The sequence below is a fragment of the Branchiostoma belcheri genome, unplaced genomic scaffold, assembly GCF_001625305.1.
Source record: "Branchiostoma belcheri isolate BF01 breed outbred unplaced genomic scaffold, Haploidv18h27 scaffold168, whole genome shotgun sequence".
Classification (NCBI taxonomy): domain Eukaryota; kingdom Metazoa; phylum Chordata; class Leptocardii; order Amphioxiformes; family Branchiostomatidae; genus Branchiostoma; species Branchiostoma belcheri.
The window spans coordinates 417,581-437,085 of record NW_017803135.1 but is presented as its reverse complement, the minus strand read 5'-3'; the positions used below and the strand labels follow the sequence as shown (position 1 = coordinate 437,085).

The window sequence follows — 19,505 nt, the reverse complement described above, 5'->3', positions numbered from 1 at the left end:
AGTCGGTGTATATATAGACCTTGTGGAAGTCGCTGTGCTTTTAATTTGTCAATAAAGACTGTTGTTGTATATAGCTAAGTATCAAAGATACCTGCTATGATCTAGACTTATAGAGTGATCATAACAATTACTGCTGGAATAAAGCACAGAAAATTTCCAACAAAACCCCATACAACATACGTAGAAACTCTGATAGTGATCACGAGAGGTTTTACTCTATAGAACATTTTTGTCTTATTTGCCTTGGGCCCCCCATCAAGAGATAAAGGACTGGCCCAGGCTCTACCCCAAGCAATCTTTCATCTTGTATATATATTGTAATACTAATAAAGATGATTTTAAACCCCTGGATGTCCGACCTTTTTTCTGCGTACTGAGCCATGTCTTTATCCTCAGTTCTGAGAGAAAGAAAGGGACCTCTAAGTAAGAGCCTTAAATAGACTTTCACGCCCTCTTAAGGCGTAAGTCCGGTTGGGTGGTCCTGTTTACAAGTGGATTGTTGGACAAGGAAAATGGTAAGAGCAGAAGATATTGTGCCAGTTAATAATATTCTTAGAACAAAATAACGTGAGAATTTGTTTCTGGATGTAACTTAAGTGTATGCTTTGTTTTCTAATGAGGTATAAATGTAGTCAACATACGTGGGGTCTCTTTGGTGATATAGCACACTACACTACGCAATACACTAATGATATCTGGGCAATTTGAGTTGAATGGAGAGAAAAGCAGGTCGCGAAGGAAAGAAAACATCAGGCATAGAGCAGAAAAAGACGGTGGCATTGTTTATAACAACGACTTTTAAACACAAAATAACCAGACAAAGATCGCTTTGATAGTTAAATAGTGTACAATAAATATTACCGACTTATCCGAGTCACTGGGCAGCGTAATCCGCATAGAAAGGGCAGAAAATCTCCTGGCTTGAGGGCAGAGTTTGGTAAGCCCTGTGTGTGTATTGTCTGCTGTGCATCGGTGTGAACCCTGACTGCTGTCCTGTTTTGTATCAAATATGAACAATGATATATAGTCCTGGCGGCCAAACTCCCCCGGCAAATATTCTCCTACTCCTATACATAGCCAGCGGAGTTAGTCTGGTAGAGACTAGGTTTAACGAGCCGCGCTATAAAACCTCTACCACTGTACCAGGCTTCGGGAGGCGACTGGAAGAGTAGAAATCGGCCAAACAGAGAGATAAGGTGCCGGGGGAGTTGGTCCGCTAGAGAGAGAGTACAGAGTACAGTTCAGGTGCGGCAAAATGTACTCTCTAGCGGACCTTGACTCGGTGCTGACGCCACGCGTGTCTACAGCACATGGGTCAGATAACTGATGAACACCGAGACATTCTTTTAAGTCAAATTGTTTTTGAGTTGTAGATTGTAAGTTTTAGAATAATTTTCATTCCGATATTTTGTATGCCCCCTTGCAGCAGTCTGCGGCCAGCCTGGCTGGACTCCGTGCGGCCGGACGGCTCCCTGTTCTATCTGGAGCCCTGCCGAGACGGCCCCGGAAGCACCGGCGGTCTGCCTGCTCTTGTCAGGCCTACAGGTAGTCTCTACCATACTAACTCCTTAGGGTATAGAATTTTCTTCATACACAACTAGTAAGGTTCTCACCTGCTTACGTTTCGATGTCTATCAGACACCTTCCTCAGAGTTTCTGACTGGAGTTCTGCAACTCGCCGCTATTTATCACCAAAGTAGGTGGCGAAACGTAAGCAGGTGAGAACCTTACTGGTTGTGTATGAAGAAAACTCTATACCCTAAGTATCTTCCAACCTGATGAAATTATTTGCGGCATACTAACTCCTCTTTTTTGCCGAATTCTACGATCGACGAGAAACACGCTATTTATAACTATAGCTATCGCCGATTAATCTCCAAGCAGATCCCTTTCAGTGGCAAAAAGACCTTATCAAATTGGCCAGGCAGTATCCATTAGCCAGAGAAGCTCCGCGGCCACCGACGTTGGTGGGGTCAGGACAAAAAGAAACGGCCATATATAAAAAGCTAACGATCATTCCCCCACAACCCCTGCTTGGAGAGTAATCGCCGATCAGAATTTCCCGTAGGTACATATTAATAAATGGCTGACACATGAAGGTGAGTTTGGGTGACCAAAAGTTCAGAAAGTTGAGAAATGATGCCCCTTTCTTGGTCTGTTTTTGCATATGTTTCAATACAGAGCCCTAACTGACCCTAACTGCGGTGTCTCCCCTACAGAACTGAAAAGAAGGGTCCGCTTCTCCAACTCATCAAACGGCAATAGCGACCCTAGCGGGAGAGGCAGGGACTGCAGCAGAGCAAAGCTGAGGTGGTGGTCGTTCCACCATCGTAACCGGGATAGGAAGACACAAGTTTAAGACTGATCCTGACCGTCCAACCAAGGAGGTTTCAAATCTAGAATTTTGGGTTTAAAATCTAAATGTCTAGATTTTTGGGTTTAGAATTTTCACCTCCTTGGTCTAATACCAACCTTTAGAATCTGTCCAACAGCTAGAGTTCGTCCAATATTATGATAGCATGGCAAAATTCGCCGTGCGACCAATGAGAGAGCGGCTAGCTACACGTCCGTCCTTATTTTTTGGGTGTACTGTATTTGAGGGTATTGTCTTGATAATCAAGAGCCGTACATAGTAGGAATTTTTACTCAATGTTTGGGACCGCATTCCTAACATTGCAGCAGCAAAACTTAGCTGCGTTGCGAAGTAGCACTAGTCGCATGGTCAGTTTTTCCCTGAGGGAGGTGACAGACGGTCACCGAAACGTCGACTTGGCTGTAATTAAGAATTACGTTGTAATAAACTTGTGCATAATTAATCCGGCGAATCTATTGTGAGAAGGTTTAAGTATATATGTATGAAATTAAATAAAATATATAAAATATAATAGCAATGTGTGCAAAATTATTTTAGGCCACCAGAAGTAAGTATGTATAGAAGATGTAAAGGACAAAATAAACTCAAATGTTAACAAAACCATTGCATTTTTAATGCGGATAGAATATATGCAGGCCCAGTGTTTTTGACAGGGAAGCGACAAAGATCTATAGCTAAAAGGGGCATCGATACAGACTATGAACTAGTCTCAACCAGACTTCTTTTGCAGGCTGAATAAATAGTAGAAATCGGCCTAAAAAGGGTATTAATTAGCCAGAGAAGGTAGCTGGCCAGAGAAGTGCTAATTAAAGGCACCCTGTGCAGTTTTTAGGGCTTGGAAAACCGATTTTTCAAAGTCAATATTCCAGTCACTTATCTACATACTAAGTTGGAACCACCCCATCCCAGTGTATATTGACCCTCATGGAGCAAAAATTCCCAAAATTCTTAAATGGTTACTGGAAGGGCCCTGGGCTGATTTTTAGGGTATCACCCATAAAATAAAGGACTCATCTTGTGGGCTTGTTTCTCCAGTTTAAGTACCCAAAGTATGAAATGTGCTAATGTGAAGCAGTATGCGTCAATATCACAAAGATTGCGTTATTCAAATAATGTCCAGTTTTGCTGCTATGAAATCGCATTGGATGCCTTTAATACCCCTTTTAGGCCGATTTCTACTATTTATTCAGCCTGCGAAAGAAGTCTGGTGGAGACTAACTATGAACGGTGTTACATAGCTAAAAGGTCTAAGACTAAGTAGTCCTCTAGGAAAGTGGGCAGCCGCCTGATGTTGGAGACAGGCCAGGAGTAGAAGGGGTAGTAGATCTCCCTGGTCCGGGTTGCCGCTCCCCGTATGATGGTCTGGGCCGTCTCATTTACCGGGGCGGCCATAGCCAGCATTGCCTCACCTCCTTCTATTTTCTGTAAAAGAACATAAACAGAAAGCATTTAGTGCACAGTGTTTACCTTCACGTGTCCCAACAGACTTTTTTTATTATTTATTACTCAAATACATTAATGTACTTGGAGACCAGCCCCTCACACTCTGTCCTGCCACTTGCTACATAATGTAACCTAACACCTTGGGGTGTCTGCTACAGCACCAGTTACCATGGTGACAGCTACGGCCCTGAGTGTTGTGTTCGCAAATCTAAAAGGATGACATGCCGTCTATATTTACCTTCGCCAAGGTTATGTTTTCCACAGCGCATGTATGTGTATGTGCACGTGGTATAATAGCACGATAACTCAAGAAGCTTTAAATGGATTATTAAGAAACTTGGTACGTCGGTAGGTCTAGATGAGGCATAGAAATTATTAGATTTAGAGCCCCCTGGCGGCTTTCCTAGGTACTTCAGCAGAACGTCCGTAGTGACTAGTGTAGTGACTAGCCCCTCCAACTCTGTCCTGCCACTTGCTACATAATGTGACCTAGGCCTTGTCACCGTACCTTCAGCATTCTCTCCGTGCCTTCTGTGTGAACCATGCCCAGTACGGCTATCGTGACCGACACGTTCCGATCTGTTTCATCAGTTCTATTTATTCTTACTCAAACATATTCATGTATATAATGAGTAGCCCTTGCAACTCTGTCCTGCCACTTGCTACATAATGTGACATAGACCTTATCACCATAGCCTCCACCAGGCCTTTCTACGGGAATACGGATAATAGAATTCCGCAAAAAAAGAGAGTAAAATTGGCCAAAGGAGTCCGGCCGCGTGGAGGTTTCCTTTCCCTCCGAGGCGGCGGCCTGTCAAACCTACAAGGCTGCCAAACTCCCCTGGCAAATATTCTCCTACATAAAGTCAGCGTAGTTAGTCTGGTAGAGGCTATTATCTCCCTACCTTCAGCATTCTCTCCGTGCCCTCCGTATGAACCATGCCCAGTACGGCTATCGTGACGGACACGTTCCGGTCTGCTTTCATCAGTTCATAATGTAACCCAACACCACAGGGTGCCTGCTACAGCACCAGTTACCATGGTGACAGCCTACCTTCAGCATTCTCTCCGTGCCCTCCGTATGAACCATGCCCAGTACGGCTATTGTGACCGACACGTTCCGGTCTGCTTTCATCAGCTCCGCACGGAGGGTACTGAAAAACCCGTCCAGAGCGAACTGAACCGCGCTGGCCAGGGAATAGTACAGGTTCGGGATCTTAGCTGTGGAGAAAATAAAGTAGTAAAATGATTAGACGAGGTTTGATTCTTTTAACATCACTATATTATCTCACTGATTTGTACCTGTACTCGTATATATGTCTGTTATTAAATCTATGTAATGATTTGGGCCTAAGGTGCCTTAAATAAAGATGAAAATAAATGTTTATACAAACAGAAATCTTTCAAGTACAGCGGCTTTTCTACCGTTTTCTACAACTATACGATATCTACAAATAAGCAAATGGCACAAACTTAAACTCATATCCAATTATATGAATAAAGCAATACGTTGCCGCGTTCAATGTACCGTCTACACCATCCGCTCTGAAGTCTGAAATTTTAAGCAAAATTGGACGTACAAAAGAAAATTTTACCTGCATATGAGGACATGACCACGATGTGCCCGTTTCCCTCCCTCAGCAGAGGCAGAGCCAGGGAGGCCAGCCGGACGTAACTGATCATGTTGATGTTTAGAAAGTCCACGAAGAACTCCATGTCCGGGTTATCCTCCCAAAACTGCAGGGCTTCCGCCCATTTGTTGATGGACCCAAAACTGGACCCGACGTGGTTCAGGACTAGATAGTCCAACCGGCCTAGAGAATTTTGAAAAGAGAGCACACATCTGTATCTATAACAAACCATTATGGTCTAAAATGGGGTAGGGAATTTTCCCGACCAGCCTCGTAACCCCTGCTTCTCTTATTGGGCCAGTTAGTCCTCACTACCTGTGAGAAATTGGGCTGGTCTCAATCATGATGTTTCTGACTCAGAGAGAATAGTTGCTGTTACAGTTCTAGAAATGGCCAAAAATAATTGGCCTTGCATTGAGCGACACCGTTAAAAAAAAAAGATCTGTAAATCATTTTCAGACATTCCCTTTTCTTTCTTACTTTTGTGTATGGAAGTATTGTTTTGGGTGGCTGATTTTATGGGTATGTCTGTCCAAGGTGAGTGGAAGGTGATTTTGACAGGTAATTGATAGGGAGGTCACAATACCTGATCCCTCCACAGTTCCCAAAACACTTTGCGGAAGTCTGAAAACTTGAAGATCACGAAAACACAAAAATATTTCCAGTCTGAAATCTCCGATTTCTTTGTACAAAATGAAACGCATCCTCCTTTGCTATAGCCTTGTGTTCTTACCGAATTTCTCCTTGGCAGTTTGAATAGTTCTCTCACAGTCCGCCGGTTTCCCCATGTCCCCGGTCACGTAGTGCGCCTCCGCAGCACCTAAAGACTTCGCCTTGGCAATTACCTAATGCAGAGCAAGTAGAACTGGTAAAAAGAAAGAATATTCTCTCCAAAGTACAAGCACGTCGGCAGAACAGCGACTGCGCGAAACCCGTAATGACATGCATTAAGCATAGCACTGGCAGGGCATGTTGTTCGTAGTAAGCTGGTAGACTAGTACAGTGGCTTCCTACTGGGAGACGTAGAGTGGGACGTCCTTATACTACACTTTTGTCCATGTTAGAGAGAGACGCTGGTCTCGCAGGGCCTGCATTAGCGTCCGCTATGAGAGATAGGACATTTTTATTATTTTCTTTATTGTCATTTTGCACATAAAAAAGTAACAGTATAAAATGAAATTATATACAAGGAAATATATGCTGGAGAGCCCAAGAAACCTAAAGGTTTGTCTAGTGGACTCTCCCAAATCCTATTAACATACTGGAGTAACTTTAGCATAGCACCTCGGCAGAACGTCTCGTTTAAGCTATTAAAAGGATGACGTCCTAGTATAGTTTTCAAATGTTGTGGGAAAAGGAACGAAGGAAGGAACGAAGGAAGGAACAAAGAAAGGCATATAGAAAGACAGAAATAGAGAAAGGAAGGAAGGAAGGAAGGCATAGAGAAAGAAATAAAGAAAGGAAGGAACGAAGGAAGGAAGGGAAGAAACCGTCACCTCCTTGAGCCGGTTCTCCCTCCTGGCTGTGATGAGGATCTTCGCTCCCAGCCGAGCGTACTGGTACGCCATCTGTTCGCCGATGCCGGAACTGCATCCAGTGATGACGACTGTAGCTCCCCGGATGGACTCTTGCATGTATATAACATAGAATATGAAAACAGCTTGTTTCTTACCATACACCGTGAGGCTGTATGTACTTTAGGAGTTTTACTTCACTTGTGTGTTTTGGACATGTTATAAAAACACTACAATCTCCCTTAAAATCTCCCATTTGGCGGGAGCACAGTTGTAATGGCACAACCCGGAAGTAAGTATCTCTACCACTGACACCATGCAGCATTTACTGTGGCGATCCATTTCAAATATCGGTGTGTGTGTGTGCAGATAAAGATTATTATGTTTTTCTAATTACTAATAGTTTTGCTAACCAGCTCCTGATAGTATCCCAACCCCTATTCCACTCACCGATGTGCTTGTATGTATGGTGTTTAGTACGGTACCATGTGAAAATTATTTCATGTCGTGTGCAAGGCTTCCTGGTATCATACCGAAGCTACATACGTGAGACAGGGTGTTATGGCAAACTGTTAGGCTTCATAGATAACCCCAACCAGGTTTCATCTATGTCAAAATATTCCGAGGAATGCTTTATGAATCAAAATACGTGCCGTGCATCATCATACTTTGCCCCCCTCCCCCACTCACCGCCGGTCACAGATCACTACCGGTCTGTTTACGCTGTGCAAAACCCGGAACCACTGACCCGACAACATACCTGGGTCGAACCCATCGTAGCTCCAGTACACGCCGAGTCCCACTGCACCCAACAACACACACAGACTGGCCCACGCTAGACGAGACATTGTAGTGTCCAGTTCTGACTCTGATCTGACCCCTTGGCTAGTGCAGGGCTGTATTCTGACAGAAGGGGGCGTGGCTTTTTGTTCTTTGGGGCGTTTGTTTACGCACTGGTGAAATGCATCTGTACTCAAATCGACCGATCGGACGCTTTTCATTGTGGTCATTTTGTAAATAGTAACGATACATGTGGTTCGCATTAGTGTGTATAGTTACGGTAAGATATTTGCTGTAATGTGTATACTGTATACTGTTCATTCATGACCTGTTATCGTACTTCAGCTTGTACATGTAGGAGCATAAACGTACAATTAAGGTCTATCTTAATTCATTTATTCTTTAAGAAGATACCGGTCCTAGACAGCAGACAAAACAAAGAATAGTGTGTACTCAGCTAGGTGTGGTCGGTCTATGCTGCTGTGATCAATGCAAATCTTTTCGACAGAACTACTCTCCAAGCAGAGGTTGTGGGGGAATGATCGTTACCTTTTTATATATGGCCGTTTTTTTTTGTCCTGACCCCCGTCGGTGGCCGCGGACCTTCTCTGGCTAATGGATACTGCCTGGCCAATTTGATACTGTCTTTTTGCCACCAAAAGGGATCTGCTTGAAGATTAGACAGAACAGGTTCATTCTTGTGTGCCCACTGGAGGTCTTTTAATATGCCTCACATCTCTTTTCATCTTCTCTCATACCCTGTGTCTCTACTGTGATGTAGTTACTGGATAACTACGGAAACACAAGCAAACAAACAGACAAACACATGGAAACAAAACCTCTGCACACGGTGGTAAGAAATTTGATAGGTTAACCAAAACCCATAAAACACAAACATACATACAGGTACATGTATGGCACCATGATACATATATCTAATAGTAAAATAGGTGACTAAAATGGTTAAAATCTCAACTTGTTTAAAATTTTACCGCATATGCTAATAATTTTGCATCATCATGTGTCAACATGAAATAAGACATAATGTTCGTGTAATGTTAAACATTTTAGGCAAGTGACATGGGTCTTATTTTGGGGCTAGAACGTTTAAGATCAGGTAGTCCTGTAAGAAAGTAGGAAGAAGCCTGATGTTGGAGATCGGCCAGGAGTAGAAGGGGTAGTAGAGCTCCCTGGTGCGGGTTGCAGTTCCCCGGATAACCGCTAGGGCAGTCTCGTCCACCGGGGCGGCCATAGCCAACATGTCCTCGTCTCCGGTTTTCTGCGGTGAAACATTTTAGGCAAAACAGTCACTGATATTCGTCAAAGGATAGGTCTGCATTAACCTTCGGTGGGGAAATGGTTACAGACTGGCCGATTTGATACTGTCTTACTCCCACCAAAAGATCTGCTGGGAGATTAGGTCTGCATCAGGAAACGAAGGAGGCTGTATTAGCTTCGTGTGCAGACCCTCTATGAGCGATTGGCGTTTTCGCAGAACGTAAACAATTTGTTTTTGCTCCGTTTGTTCTTCTTCTCCAAACACTTAAGGTCAATGGCCGGGACCAGACGGCTGTCACCATGGCAACTGTAGCAGCCACCCTCCTGTGGTGTTGGGTTACAATAAGTAGCAAGTCGCGGGACAGAGTTGGAGGGGCTGGTCACCATATATATATATATGAATGTGTTTGAGAATGAACAGAGTAGTAGTATATCTGTATCCGTATAACCGCTCTTCGGCGTATCACACCAGCTGTATATAATTTACAAGTACAATATACATGATACATTGTTAGGATATATTACAATATACAAACGTATGGGTATTTTTCTGATTATTGTTGATCATTACTTTCATGATAGCCTCGACATTTGGAGTGTGCACCAATCCCAGCATGGCCAGCGTGACCGACACGTTACGGTCAGCCTTCATCAGCTCGGCTCGGAGGCAGGTGAAAAATCCGTCCAGCGCGTACTTTACCGTGTTGCCGTATGAAAAATACATGGTCGGAATCCTCCCTGTGTCGGAAAAAAAATAGAGACATCGTCCATAAGCTAAATTTCTATTATAAGTACTAGTATTAAAACCAAACGTACGTTTTGTATAATTGTGACGTTTAACATTTACTTACGGACAAGAAAGCATTGTTTTGGGTGGCTGAGCTATAGGTTTGTGTGTTTGTTTGTCCGGACAGAGTAGGTTGACAGCACATGGGTTAGAGGGGAAGATTGACAGGCAGAATGACAGCAGGTCAAAGACCTCATAATCTAAACGGGAGCCAGTACGAATTAGATGAATGGGGGGGGGGGATTCAGTAGACTTCCCGGAAGTCTTATCAAATCTCTGAATTCTTGTTAGATATTTTTTTCTCAGAGAACAGCAGTCAAAGCCCAAAAAATACAAAAAATTATTTACCTCCGAAAGTAGACATTACCGCGATGTGCCCATTACTTTCCTTCAGCAGAGGCAGAGCCAGGGAGGCCAGCCGGACGTAACTGATCATGTTGATGTTGATGAAGTCAAAGAAAAAGTCCATGTCCAGGTTGTCTTCCCACAACCTCATGTTTTCGGCCAGTTTGGAGACCGATCCAAAACTTGAACCGACGTGGTTAAGGATTAGATAGTCCAACCTTCCTACAAAAATAAAGGAAACACCAAAGACGTGGAATTCGTCATAACAGGAAACACAACGTTTTTCCCCTATGTCTAACCATTTTGTTAATCTCCAAGCAGATCCTCATGTTTCAATAAAGTTTCAAGTTTCCTAGGGTGGCAAAAGACAGTGTCAAATTGACCAGGCAGTATCCATTGGCCAGAGAGGGTCCAAAAATTAACATTTTGCGCTCTTACCGAATTTCTCCTTGGCAGTTTGAATGGTTCTCTCACAGTCCTGTGGTTTCCCCATGTCCCCGGCCACGTAGTGCGCCTCCGCAGCACCTAAAGACTTCGCCTTGGCGACAACCTTTAACAGATCAAGTGCAACAGGTAAGAAATAAGACAACTAGAAGAGTAGCATTTGCAAAGTAAATACATAATGTCTACCTAAACTAGGTCTAGCCTAACAAGTTACCACTCTGTTTATTCTTAACACATTTACATATATAGTGGCCAGCCCCGCCAACTCTATCCTGCCACTTGCTACATAATGTAACCAAACATAACACCACAGGGTGTCTGCTAGTACAGCACCAGTTACCATGGTGACAGCCGTCTGGTCCAGGTTATTGACCTTTTTTGCTTGGACAAGAAAAAGAAACGGAGCAAGAACAATATGTTTTCCTTCTGCAAAGCTAAACATGAAAAGAAAAAAAAGAAAACAGAATGACTTTGTTGCTGTTTTGGAAGAAACGCATTCTGCAAAGCATTTTGTAGTCACCAATATACGTAGACGTTCTCTGTGTAAACTAAAGAAATCTCGTCACCTCCTTGAGCCGGTTCTCCCTCCTGGCTGTGATGAGGATCTTCGCTCCCAGCCGGGCGTACTGGTACGCCATCTGTTCGCCGATGCCGGTACTGCAGCCAGTGATCACGACTGTAGCTCCTCGGATAGACTCTTTTGAAGAAAAACTTTTTTAAATTTCAAGAATTACAGCAAGCAGAAACATCCGGTGTGTATTTCAGAATGTTGCTTTGTTGCATTTTCAATATAGCAGTGTGTATAATTTGCCCCTCCCAAATTTCTGTCTCTCTTGTCACAGATTTTGAAGAATTCGTTTACTATGGTTTGATTTGGTTTACCTCATTCTAAACCTGGAACCCTTGACCCAATTCAACATAACTTCTATGTTATAAATATATATATATAGTTTGTCTGAATGTGGCCAATTTGTACAGATACATGTACACTGCTTGGAGATCACTGACGTTTTAATATTGTACACAATGGGCGATCGAAATGTCCTCAAATATTTCCACACTGTGAAAAAAAAACTGCCCCTCCCCCTTCTCCGATCCTTAATTGCAAGTACTGCCCGGGCGGCTACTTATGCATTCATAGCGATCTATTTACTCAACATACCTGGGTCGAATCCATCGTAGCTCCAGTACACGCCAAGACCCACTGCACCCAACAACACACACAGACTGGCCCACAGTAGACGAGACATGTTTGCTGTGTGCAAACAGCCAAACTTTGTTCTTCAACTTGACAAGACGACAGCTTCAGTGCAGGACTTGTCTAATGTGTATTTTATACGGGGAGGGGGGCAAGTGGGCGTGGTGACAAAATCTCTGGCATTTCATAACTGTTGAGTCAACGTTGCGTACACCTACATTTTTCGTAACGTAGTGCGTGTCGTTCGGATACCGTGCAAGTATATTTACACTTCACTTATGCAAACTGGCGGAAATGTGTGATCTGTACCCCCTTTTGCGTCGAGGTGGTTCAGTCCGTAAACAAAAAAAGGACCAAGGTCACTGACCCAAAGTAGACAGGTAACAACAAAAGAACAAAGCGCGCCCCTCAGGTGTGGTCGGACTAGGTCTAGTCAAAAGAATTACTAAGTATTCTATTTACTAGTCCTTACACGTATCATCAGATGCCCAACGAGATATTCCCAATATTACAGTAGACTTGCACATGGGACTCTGAGTGTAGGAAAACCATACAAACACATTATATTTAAGTACAGGTGCCATATAAACGTACATATACACGCGTATGTATGGCATGCATGTATTTGTTTAAGAATAGTCGCTGTGTAGACAGATGGAACGCAATCAACTAAGTCATTGAGGAAAAAATGTTTTTCAAAGTGCTGTAACGCCGAGCTTGTTGTTTCTTCTTAGCTATTCTTAGCTAAGCTATCCAAGCTAGCTATCCAAGGTCACCTTGTAACCCACACCTGTCAAGCAGCTTTGGTATGGACTGGACCATTTAACTTTTCGGGGGCGTTACTTCATATCTACAACGAATAAACTCTGTTCGTTTGGTTGTTGATCCAAATCCTTAGATGACTTGTCATACTGGGTGTCGTTTGATCAAAAGTAAGTTATTTCTCAAAATGGCCTTCCATTTGTGCTTTATGTTTAAGCAAATCGGTCCCCCACACACAACCGCAGAATAGTACAGTCAAAAGTAGTAGCATACTGAAAGCTTGGTGAAGTTTTGTAGCTACTGTATGTAAATTTTACGTGCCATAGAAGAACATGTCTCGTCTACTGTGGGCCAGTCTGTGTGTGTTGTTGGGTGCAGTGGGCCTTAGCGTGTACTGGAGCTACGATGGGTTCGACCCAGGTATGTTATTACGTATATCGCCAGGAATGCGGAAGTAGCTACCTGCTGTACATGCAAGCAATGGGGTCGGAAAAGGGAGGGGCAGTTTTTTCACTGTTAGGATATTTTTGAGCGTATTTCGATCCCGTAGTATACAATATACAATAATGTAGTATACTAAAGAGGTCGCCGACCAGTGTGCATTTTCTGTAAAGATTTTCAGCTCATTCAGGCATTATAACTATATCTATACTGTATACTGAGTTCTGACGGTCACCTTGTACATTTCCAACTCTCGCAGGTGTATCTGTATAACCCAGAAATCCCTAGCTATATAGGAGTTACAGTTCGGCGGTAGCGGATCGTGGGGAGCGGACGAAAGCTAAAAAGGCTGACACTCAGGCTAGTATTTTGAACACGTCTACATGCAGCTTTAATTCTGCTTCCGGGTCCGTTTTATTGTTTCCCTTGTTGATTGCCACTATCGGCACCTTTTCTTATGGATACCAGAGTCCATACGGGGAGCCACTGTCGTCATCACTGGCTGCAGTACCGGCATCGGCGAACAGATGGCGTACCAGTACGCTCGGCTGGGAGCGAAGATCCTCATCACAGCCAGGAGGGAGAACCGACTCAAGGAGGTGACGGTTTCTTTCTTTCTTCCTTCCTTCCTTCCTTCCTTCCTTCTTTAATTCCTTCCTTCCTCCCTCTCTCCCTTCATTTCTTCTTCGTCCTTCATTCCTTCCTTTCTTCCTGCATTCCTTTCTCTTTCTTCTATCCTTTTTTCTGAAATTCCAAAACGATTGAAAAACGGTCAGTAGTCATCTTTGGTCTTTGTTTGTTGCCTGTTTAAGGTTGTCGCAAAGGCGAAGTCTTTAGGTGCTGCGGAGGCGCACTACGTGACCGGGGACATGGGGAAACCACAGGACTGTGAGAGAACCATTCAAACTGCCAAGGAGAAATTCGGTAAGGGCACAAAAAGCCGTTCCATTCATGTCTTCCTAGCTAAAGCAATTGTATGTTAACCTACCCGAAAGGAAAATATATGTTTTTATTTTATTTTATTCACATTTATTTTTCGAGCATTGGGCAAAAAGTTATGAAACGTATGTCAGCCCTCTCCTCAAATTGTTTTTGCTCTGTTTCTTCTTTTCCAAACAAAAAATGTCAACCTGGACCAGATGTCTGTCACCATGGTAACTGGTGCTATAGCAGGCACCACGAGGTGTTGGATTACATTATGTAGCAAATTGCGGGACAAAGTTGAAGGGGCTGGCCACCATTATATGAATATGTTGGAGAAGTGTGAAGCTAAACACTATGCATTTGCATAGTAAAAAGTTAAACTTTATTCCAACACAACAGGTGTGTTAGAATAAACTTCAACTTTTTACTATGATTACTACCAATACAGATCAACTTTCATGATAATCATTTATTTGCAGGAAAGCTGGACTACCTGGTTCTGAACCACGCAGGCTCGAGTCTGGGTTCCCTCACCGACAGGGTGGCGAAGCTACAGATGTGGGACCAGGACCCTGACATGGAGTTTTTTGTTGACTTCCTGAACGTGAACATGATCAGTTACGTCCGGCTGGCCTCGCTGGCCCTGCCTCTGCTGAAGGAGGGAAACGGGCACATCGTGGTCATGGGTTCCCTGGGAGGTAAGATTATTTATTTGTTTATCTTTATTTTTTTTTTTTATTTCTGTGTTTTTATATAAATAGACTTAGATGTGTAAAGGTTATATATATGTGACAGGCATTCAGTGTAAAAATATAACCAGCTGCCGCCGCGTGCCTGCGATCGAAGCTGGTGTCTTACACCTTAAGGTGGCTATACCAGCTATACGGATACAGATTCTACCCGTCTCACCGGTTTGTTTTCTGACAGAAAAAAGACAGATGAATAAGAAAAGCAGCAAGATACCAATTTACCGGTACTTAGGAGGACATCGCCTTTGTGTATATCGTTGATATTATCAAGAAAATTCTTACCGTCCAAATAATTACTAGTTTGTAATTTGCCCTTTTCTTTTCACAGGTAAGCTTCCCGGCCCGTACTTCACATACATGAGCACGGCGAAGTTCGCGCTGGACGGGTTCTTCAGTTCGCTTCGTGTGGAGTTGATGAAGGCTGAGCAGGAGGTGTCCGTGTCGTACGTGGTGGCCGGGTTCATAGGGACGGACTCAGTAGTGGACATGGTCAAGGTACACAGCGGTTTGGTTGGTTTTCTGTTTGCTTGCTTGTTTGTTTGGCAAATAATGGCGTGATGCGATATATCAGACTACTTCTATGTTTATTCTTACTCAAACACACGCGCGCACGCACACACACACACACACACATACAGTACACACACGCACGCACACACACACAAACACACACACACACAAACACACACACACATACACACACACAAACATGCACACAATGTGTGTGTATCCCTCAAACTCCATCCTGCAACTTGCAACATAATGTAACCGAACACCACAGGGTGTCTGCCTCAGCATCAGTTACCATGGTGACAGACGCCTGGTCCAAGTCATTGACCCAATGTGTTTGGAGAAGAAGAGAAGAGAAATATAGCAAAAACAATGTTTTCCTTCTGCAAATAACAAATCATGCATTCCTAGTGTTGACGTGACAAGCCTCACTCAAGGTCAGTCTGTGGAAGACCAGAGTAACTAGTCGAAAGCCAGAGGTGAGAATATTTGCATTTTTTGTGTTGAAACAAAAGTGTTAACTTTATCCGTGCAAAAATCTGTGTTCCAGAAAATGCCAGGAGGAGAGAAGTTACTGGAGACTGCCGCGCCAGTGGACGAGACGGCCGCGACCATTCTGCGCGGAGGGGCGACCAGGACCAGGGAGATCTACGTCCCATCCTACACCTGGCCCATCTCCAAGGTCCGCATCCTGCCGGGATGGCTGGAGGACTATCTCATCCTCAACGTGTTCAGTCCATGATGGTGCTAGATGCTTACAAGCACACACACACGGCACACACACAGAAACACACACATACACACACACAGGCACACACACAGAGGCACACAAACACACACTCACTCACTCACACACACACACACTTACACACAAACACGCACATACAGGCACAGCCACACACACACACCTATAGACACACACACTCACATATACTCACACACACGCCTACAGGTACATCCACACACACACACACACACACACACACACACACACACACACACACACACATACATACACACATACTACATAGCCACAGGGAAAAGACCATTTTACAATATATCGTATACAATTTTTATTTTGATGCATCAAAGTTGAATAAACTCTATTTGTCATCATCGACGGAGTGTACTTGCAATCATTACAACTTGTTGACATCATGGATATCTTTATAATGATAGAAATTTTTGAAGCCTGTTTTAATAATTAGGCTGATGGTTTATCGACCGGCTTTTCTCATAGGTAACGTCATTATAGTTACCTGCCCTTTGATCATGAACAGTGTGTTCTGAGTACTTTAGCATTACTATTTGTGGGCATAATGGATGTTTCCTTGTAGTTTTGCCCTCTTTCCCTTACATCCATGATTAATACTAGATTAACTGTACACAATCTGTGAGACAGTGAGATGTCAACCTCAAAGGGAAAGGACAACATTCACATCAGTACTAAGCAGCTTTACAACTTGCGTCAATGTGTAGTGAAACCTATAGTATACTCTTTGACACCATAGATGTCTTCTTAAAGTTTTGCCCTCTCGAAGTGTTCATACAATTCAAACAAACATCGCACGATGTCGTCTTCCCCTCTTTTGACCTGAAACAACAAGGAGACAGGCTTGGACGGGATTTCCCACGACTGTACTTCCAACACGTCTCCCATGGAAGCTTCTCTCTGAAACAAGATGGCGATTTTCTTGACAGGATACTTCAGCGCGTCTCCCGACAGCGATGTGTACCTACCGGCCTTCGTACCGAACGCAGCCGTATCGGAACACAGTCGTACGTATACGGACTGGTTCGTGTGTCCGTTGCCGTCAATATCGCTCTCTCCGACCCTAAACTTGCAGGAGTACATGGGCGGAGTATCTGGCGGGACCGGCAGGCTAAAAGCTGGCCTGGGGCCTTTTCCTTTCCTCCTAAGATTTTCTGGAAGGGCGGTCGGTTGGCGAGTCGACATGTCTACGTGCACCAAGTGAGTGTTAAAGCTACACAAGCTTTCCTTGGAAGTCTTAAGACAAACACTCCCCTGGATGACGTAGGAAGTCTTGCCAACGTGCCCGATCTCTGCCACAACCTCTGCGGCGGAGTTGTACTTGACTTTGGTGTAGAATTCCGGATGAAGGTGGAACTGCTGGTATCGTGAGAACACGGCGACTGGAGTTCCGAAGACATCCGACAGTTGGATTTCGGTGAAGGTTATACACAAGTTCGTGTTTCTTGTCATTAGTTTTCCAAATGATTCTTACATTTCTATTGGAAATCATATGAGCGTGTAAGGTACGCAGAGACGTCGTCGGACAAAAGGGCGTTACATGTATATTTCAAATATAACTGAGGTGGGTTTTATTGCAGTATGTTCGAGAAGAGTATGAAACGTATCACAAAAAAGGGGATGTTCAACACACTTTATTATTCCATAGATTTTCCGAATAATCGGTATGTGTTCATACATCATATCATATAGTACACCGTACATTTATTTGATAACTTAATAAATAACGTGGCCGAAGTGTCCCCGGCATGTGGCCGAAACGTCCACCGCATGTGGCCGAAGTGTCCTAAAATGTCCATGGCCGAAGCGTCCATGGGCCGAAATGTCCTGCTTCCCTTGCGAGAGGGTCCAAGGCTTCAGGGCGCCCGTCCGATCGAGGTGGATCGCGTTGAGTTCGTAGGTTGCCACAAGCTTGGTGCCGTCTTCGCTCACCCTGTTCTTCATGTTGACTCCTCACTCGGTGTTTCTAGTGCAACAATTGAGGTTCCAGTCTGAAGTAAAAGTCGAATGCAGCTTTGTAGTAATAAAACTGAGATCCGTGGCACACTTCAAGTGCTGGCGTGTTTTTGAGCCGGTGGTGCTGAATTCTCGCCAACCAGGTCCTACAGTGGTGCCCAGAAGGACGGAGAAGGAGGGGGCGCCCAAAGATGAACTGGCGACAGACAGTGGAGAGAGACCTTCAGGCAGTCAGCATGAGCTGGAAGGAAGCCTTGAGGCTGGCTGCTGACAGAGGAAGCTGGGCTGCTTTGACTGCCTCATGCGTCACGAGACGCGGGAGCCCCTAAGTCTAAGTAAGTAAGGTGCTGAATTCACCACGGGTTCCAAGGGAGAGAGTCATGTGCCGCCTGCCATGGACTTTGCTCTCAAACTTTGTTACGTTAAATCTGCACTACGTACAGTCTGCACTTTCACCCTGCATGTGACTCAATGTAGCATAGAGTAACTTGACTTTGACCTCTGATCTCCAAAATGGTGGGCATTTCCGGCATGTCGGCTCACAAGCGACATCTTGCAGCTGAGGAAAGTACTGCAATCAAAGTTCTCTACAATACTAAGAAAGCTTTGTAAGAAAACTTCAACAAAGTTTTCTGAAGCTTAAATACTATCTGGACAAACGTATACTATAACACAACTTTATCACTGTGTTCTAATGAAATACAATGCATGGCAACTACTACAATTCTGTGGAACTTTTGTGTTGTACAGAATTCGGCATAGTATGAAGTGACAATGTATACTACTGTACATCTACTTCTATCTTTATTGTACACTTGCATTCGTGCTAATTTCTAATTTTGTAGGTGACAAAAGAAACTTTCAAAATTTTAATGTTTCACATGAAGTCTTCACATTTACATCAATGAAGATTAGAAAGATAGAAAAATACTCAAGAGATCAGAGTCCTCCCTATCAGTCAACTGTCAAAATCACCTCTTACCCAATATGAAGCTGAAAGCAAGTCGGACAAGCAACTTAACTCAAGCCACCCAAAACAATACTTCCGTACCCAGAGGTAACTAGCCCAAACACTAGCAAATTCTTAGCCTCTACCAGGCTTCGGAAGTGGTATGCTGTTCACTTGATGCCCTTGGCTGCCAGCTGTGCTCTCACTTGTTCTAGGTAACCCGGGTGTGGGTAGCCATTTCTGCAGGAAAGAAGAAAATGTTGATAACTTTGATATATCAGTAGAACATACATCATAGGCACATTAAAGATCCCACCACAACTTTAAGAAAAAGAGTAGAGGCATGCCCCAATGTGTGATAGTCCAAGCACTACAGTGCGGATTTGGGGATTCACTACAAATCACCCAGATGGAGGCCTGGCGTCCCCCCGTCTCATATTAGCCACAAGGTTTGCCCTTAATAATAGCCCTGTGCTAGTTAGGCAGCCTTGGCTTTATCTTTATTATTATCATTGTCATTATTAGTATTTATTGTACCTTAATTTCATTGTTGTATGTGAATTATGTGTGTTACCACTGAGTGGGTAACTCTGGGTAAAAATGATGAAGAAAAATAAACAAATATATATACAAACACGTACGCATCTG

General features: G+C 43.8%; 5 protein-coding genes across 5 annotated transcripts in view; 2 read left to right on the top strand and 3 right to left on the bottom strand.

Annotated features, from left to right (window-relative positions):
• Positions 1 to 2,359, top strand: part of LOC109466467 (protein inturned-like) — a 5,399-nt gene extending 3,040 nt beyond the window's left edge. Inside the window, exons 3-4 of the mRNA XM_019764188.1 lie at positions 1,427 to 1,545; positions 2,220 to 2,359. Coding sequence (XP_019619747.1) covers positions 1,427 to 1,545; positions 2,220 to 2,359 — 259 coding nt within the window. The remainder of the gene's footprint in view (positions 1 to 1,426; positions 1,546 to 2,219) is intronic.
• A 1,146-nt stretch (positions 2,360 to 3,505) lies between these two features.
• Positions 3,506 to 7,070, bottom strand: LOC109466505 (hydroxysteroid 11-beta-dehydrogenase 1-like protein). The gene is made up of 5 exons (XM_019764232.1): positions 6,945 to 7,070; positions 6,182 to 6,293; positions 5,413 to 5,631; positions 4,872 to 5,038; positions 3,506 to 3,796 (listed from the first exon to the last, which is right to left on the bottom strand). The coding sequence occupies exons 1-5, from the start codon at positions 7,014 to 7,016 to the stop codon at positions 3,605 to 3,607; spliced, it is 762 nt and encodes a 253-aa protein (XP_019619791.1). The 5' UTR covers positions 7,017 to 7,070; the 3' UTR covers positions 3,506 to 3,604.
• Positions 7,071 to 8,527: 1,457 nt separating this feature from the next.
• LOC109466504 (hydroxysteroid 11-beta-dehydrogenase 1-like protein) lies at positions 8,528 to 12,121 on the bottom strand. The gene is made up of 6 exons (XM_019764231.1): positions 11,759 to 12,121; positions 11,163 to 11,293; positions 10,591 to 10,702; positions 10,156 to 10,374; positions 9,592 to 9,758; positions 8,528 to 9,021 (listed from the first exon to the last, which is right to left on the bottom strand). Exons 1-6 carry the CDS (start codon positions 11,844 to 11,846, stop codon positions 8,830 to 8,832), a joined length of 909 nt encoding a protein of 302 aa, XP_019619790.1. The 5' UTR covers positions 11,847 to 12,121; the 3' UTR covers positions 8,528 to 8,829.
• Positions 12,122 to 12,820: 699 nt separating this feature from the next.
• LOC109466479 (hydroxysteroid 11-beta-dehydrogenase 1-like protein) lies at positions 12,821 to 16,026 on the top strand. Its single transcript, XM_019764199.1, has 6 exons — positions 12,821 to 12,976; positions 13,466 to 13,596; positions 13,810 to 13,921; positions 14,401 to 14,619; positions 14,999 to 15,165; positions 15,731 to 16,026. Exons 1-6 carry the CDS (start codon positions 12,889 to 12,891, stop codon positions 15,920 to 15,922), a joined length of 909 nt encoding a protein of 302 aa, XP_019619758.1. The 5' UTR covers positions 12,821 to 12,888; the 3' UTR covers positions 15,923 to 16,026.
• A 466-nt stretch (positions 16,027 to 16,492) lies between these two features.
• LOC109466466 lies at positions 16,493 to 17,404 on the bottom strand. Its single transcript, XM_019764187.1, has one exon. The coding sequence runs from the start codon at positions 17,402 to 17,404 to the stop codon at positions 16,700 to 16,702; it is 705 nt and encodes a 234-aa protein (XP_019619746.1). The 3' UTR covers positions 16,493 to 16,699.
• Positions 17,405 to 19,505: the final 2,101 nt, after the last annotated feature.

What these genes read in the sequence shown, in the direction of transcription:
- LOC109466505 (XM_019764232.1), bottom strand. Translation starts at nt 7,016, where the DNA reads ATGGCGTACCAGTACGCTCGGCTGGGAGCGAAGATCCTCATCACAGCC. An exon ending in GGGAGAACCGGCTCAAGGAG is followed by an intron (nt 6,294 to 6,944) that starts GTGACGGTTTCT and finishes GCTCTGCATTAG; the next exon opens with GTAATTGCCAAGGCGAAGTC. An exon ending in AACTGCCAAGGAGAAATTCG is followed by an intron (nt 5,632 to 6,181) that starts GTAAGAACACAA and finishes AAAATTCTCTAG; the next exon opens with GCCGGTTGGACTATCTAGTC.
- LOC109466504 (XM_019764231.1), bottom strand. Translation starts at nt 11,846, where the DNA reads ATGTCTCGTCTACTGTGGGCCAGTCTGTGTGTGTTGTTGGGTGCAGTG. An exon ending in GGGAGAACCGGCTCAAGGAG is followed by an intron (nt 10,703 to 11,162) that starts GTGACGAGATTT and finishes GATCTGTTAAAG; the next exon opens with GTTGTCGCCAAGGCGAAGTC. An exon ending in ATGTCGAGGCTATCATGAAA is followed by an intron (nt 9,022 to 9,591) that starts GTAATGATCAAC and finishes GTTTCACCGCAG; the next exon opens with AAAACCGGAGACGAGGACAT.
- LOC109466479 (XM_019764199.1), top strand. Translation starts at nt 12,889, where the DNA reads ATGTCTCGTCTACTGTGGGCCAGTCTGTGTGTGTTGTTGGGTGCAGTG. An exon ending in GGGAGAACCGACTCAAGGAG is followed by an intron (nt 13,597 to 13,809) that starts GTGACGGTTTCT and finishes TGCCTGTTTAAG; the next exon opens with GTTGTCGCAAAGGCGAAGTC. An exon ending in CAGTAGTGGACATGGTCAAG is followed by an intron (nt 15,166 to 15,730) that starts GTACACAGCGGT and finishes TCTGTGTTCCAG; the next exon opens with AAAATGCCAGGAGGAGAGAA.
- LOC109466466 (XM_019764187.1), bottom strand. Translation starts at nt 17,404, where the DNA reads ATGACAAGAAACACGAACTTGTGTATAACCTTCACCGAAATCCAACTG.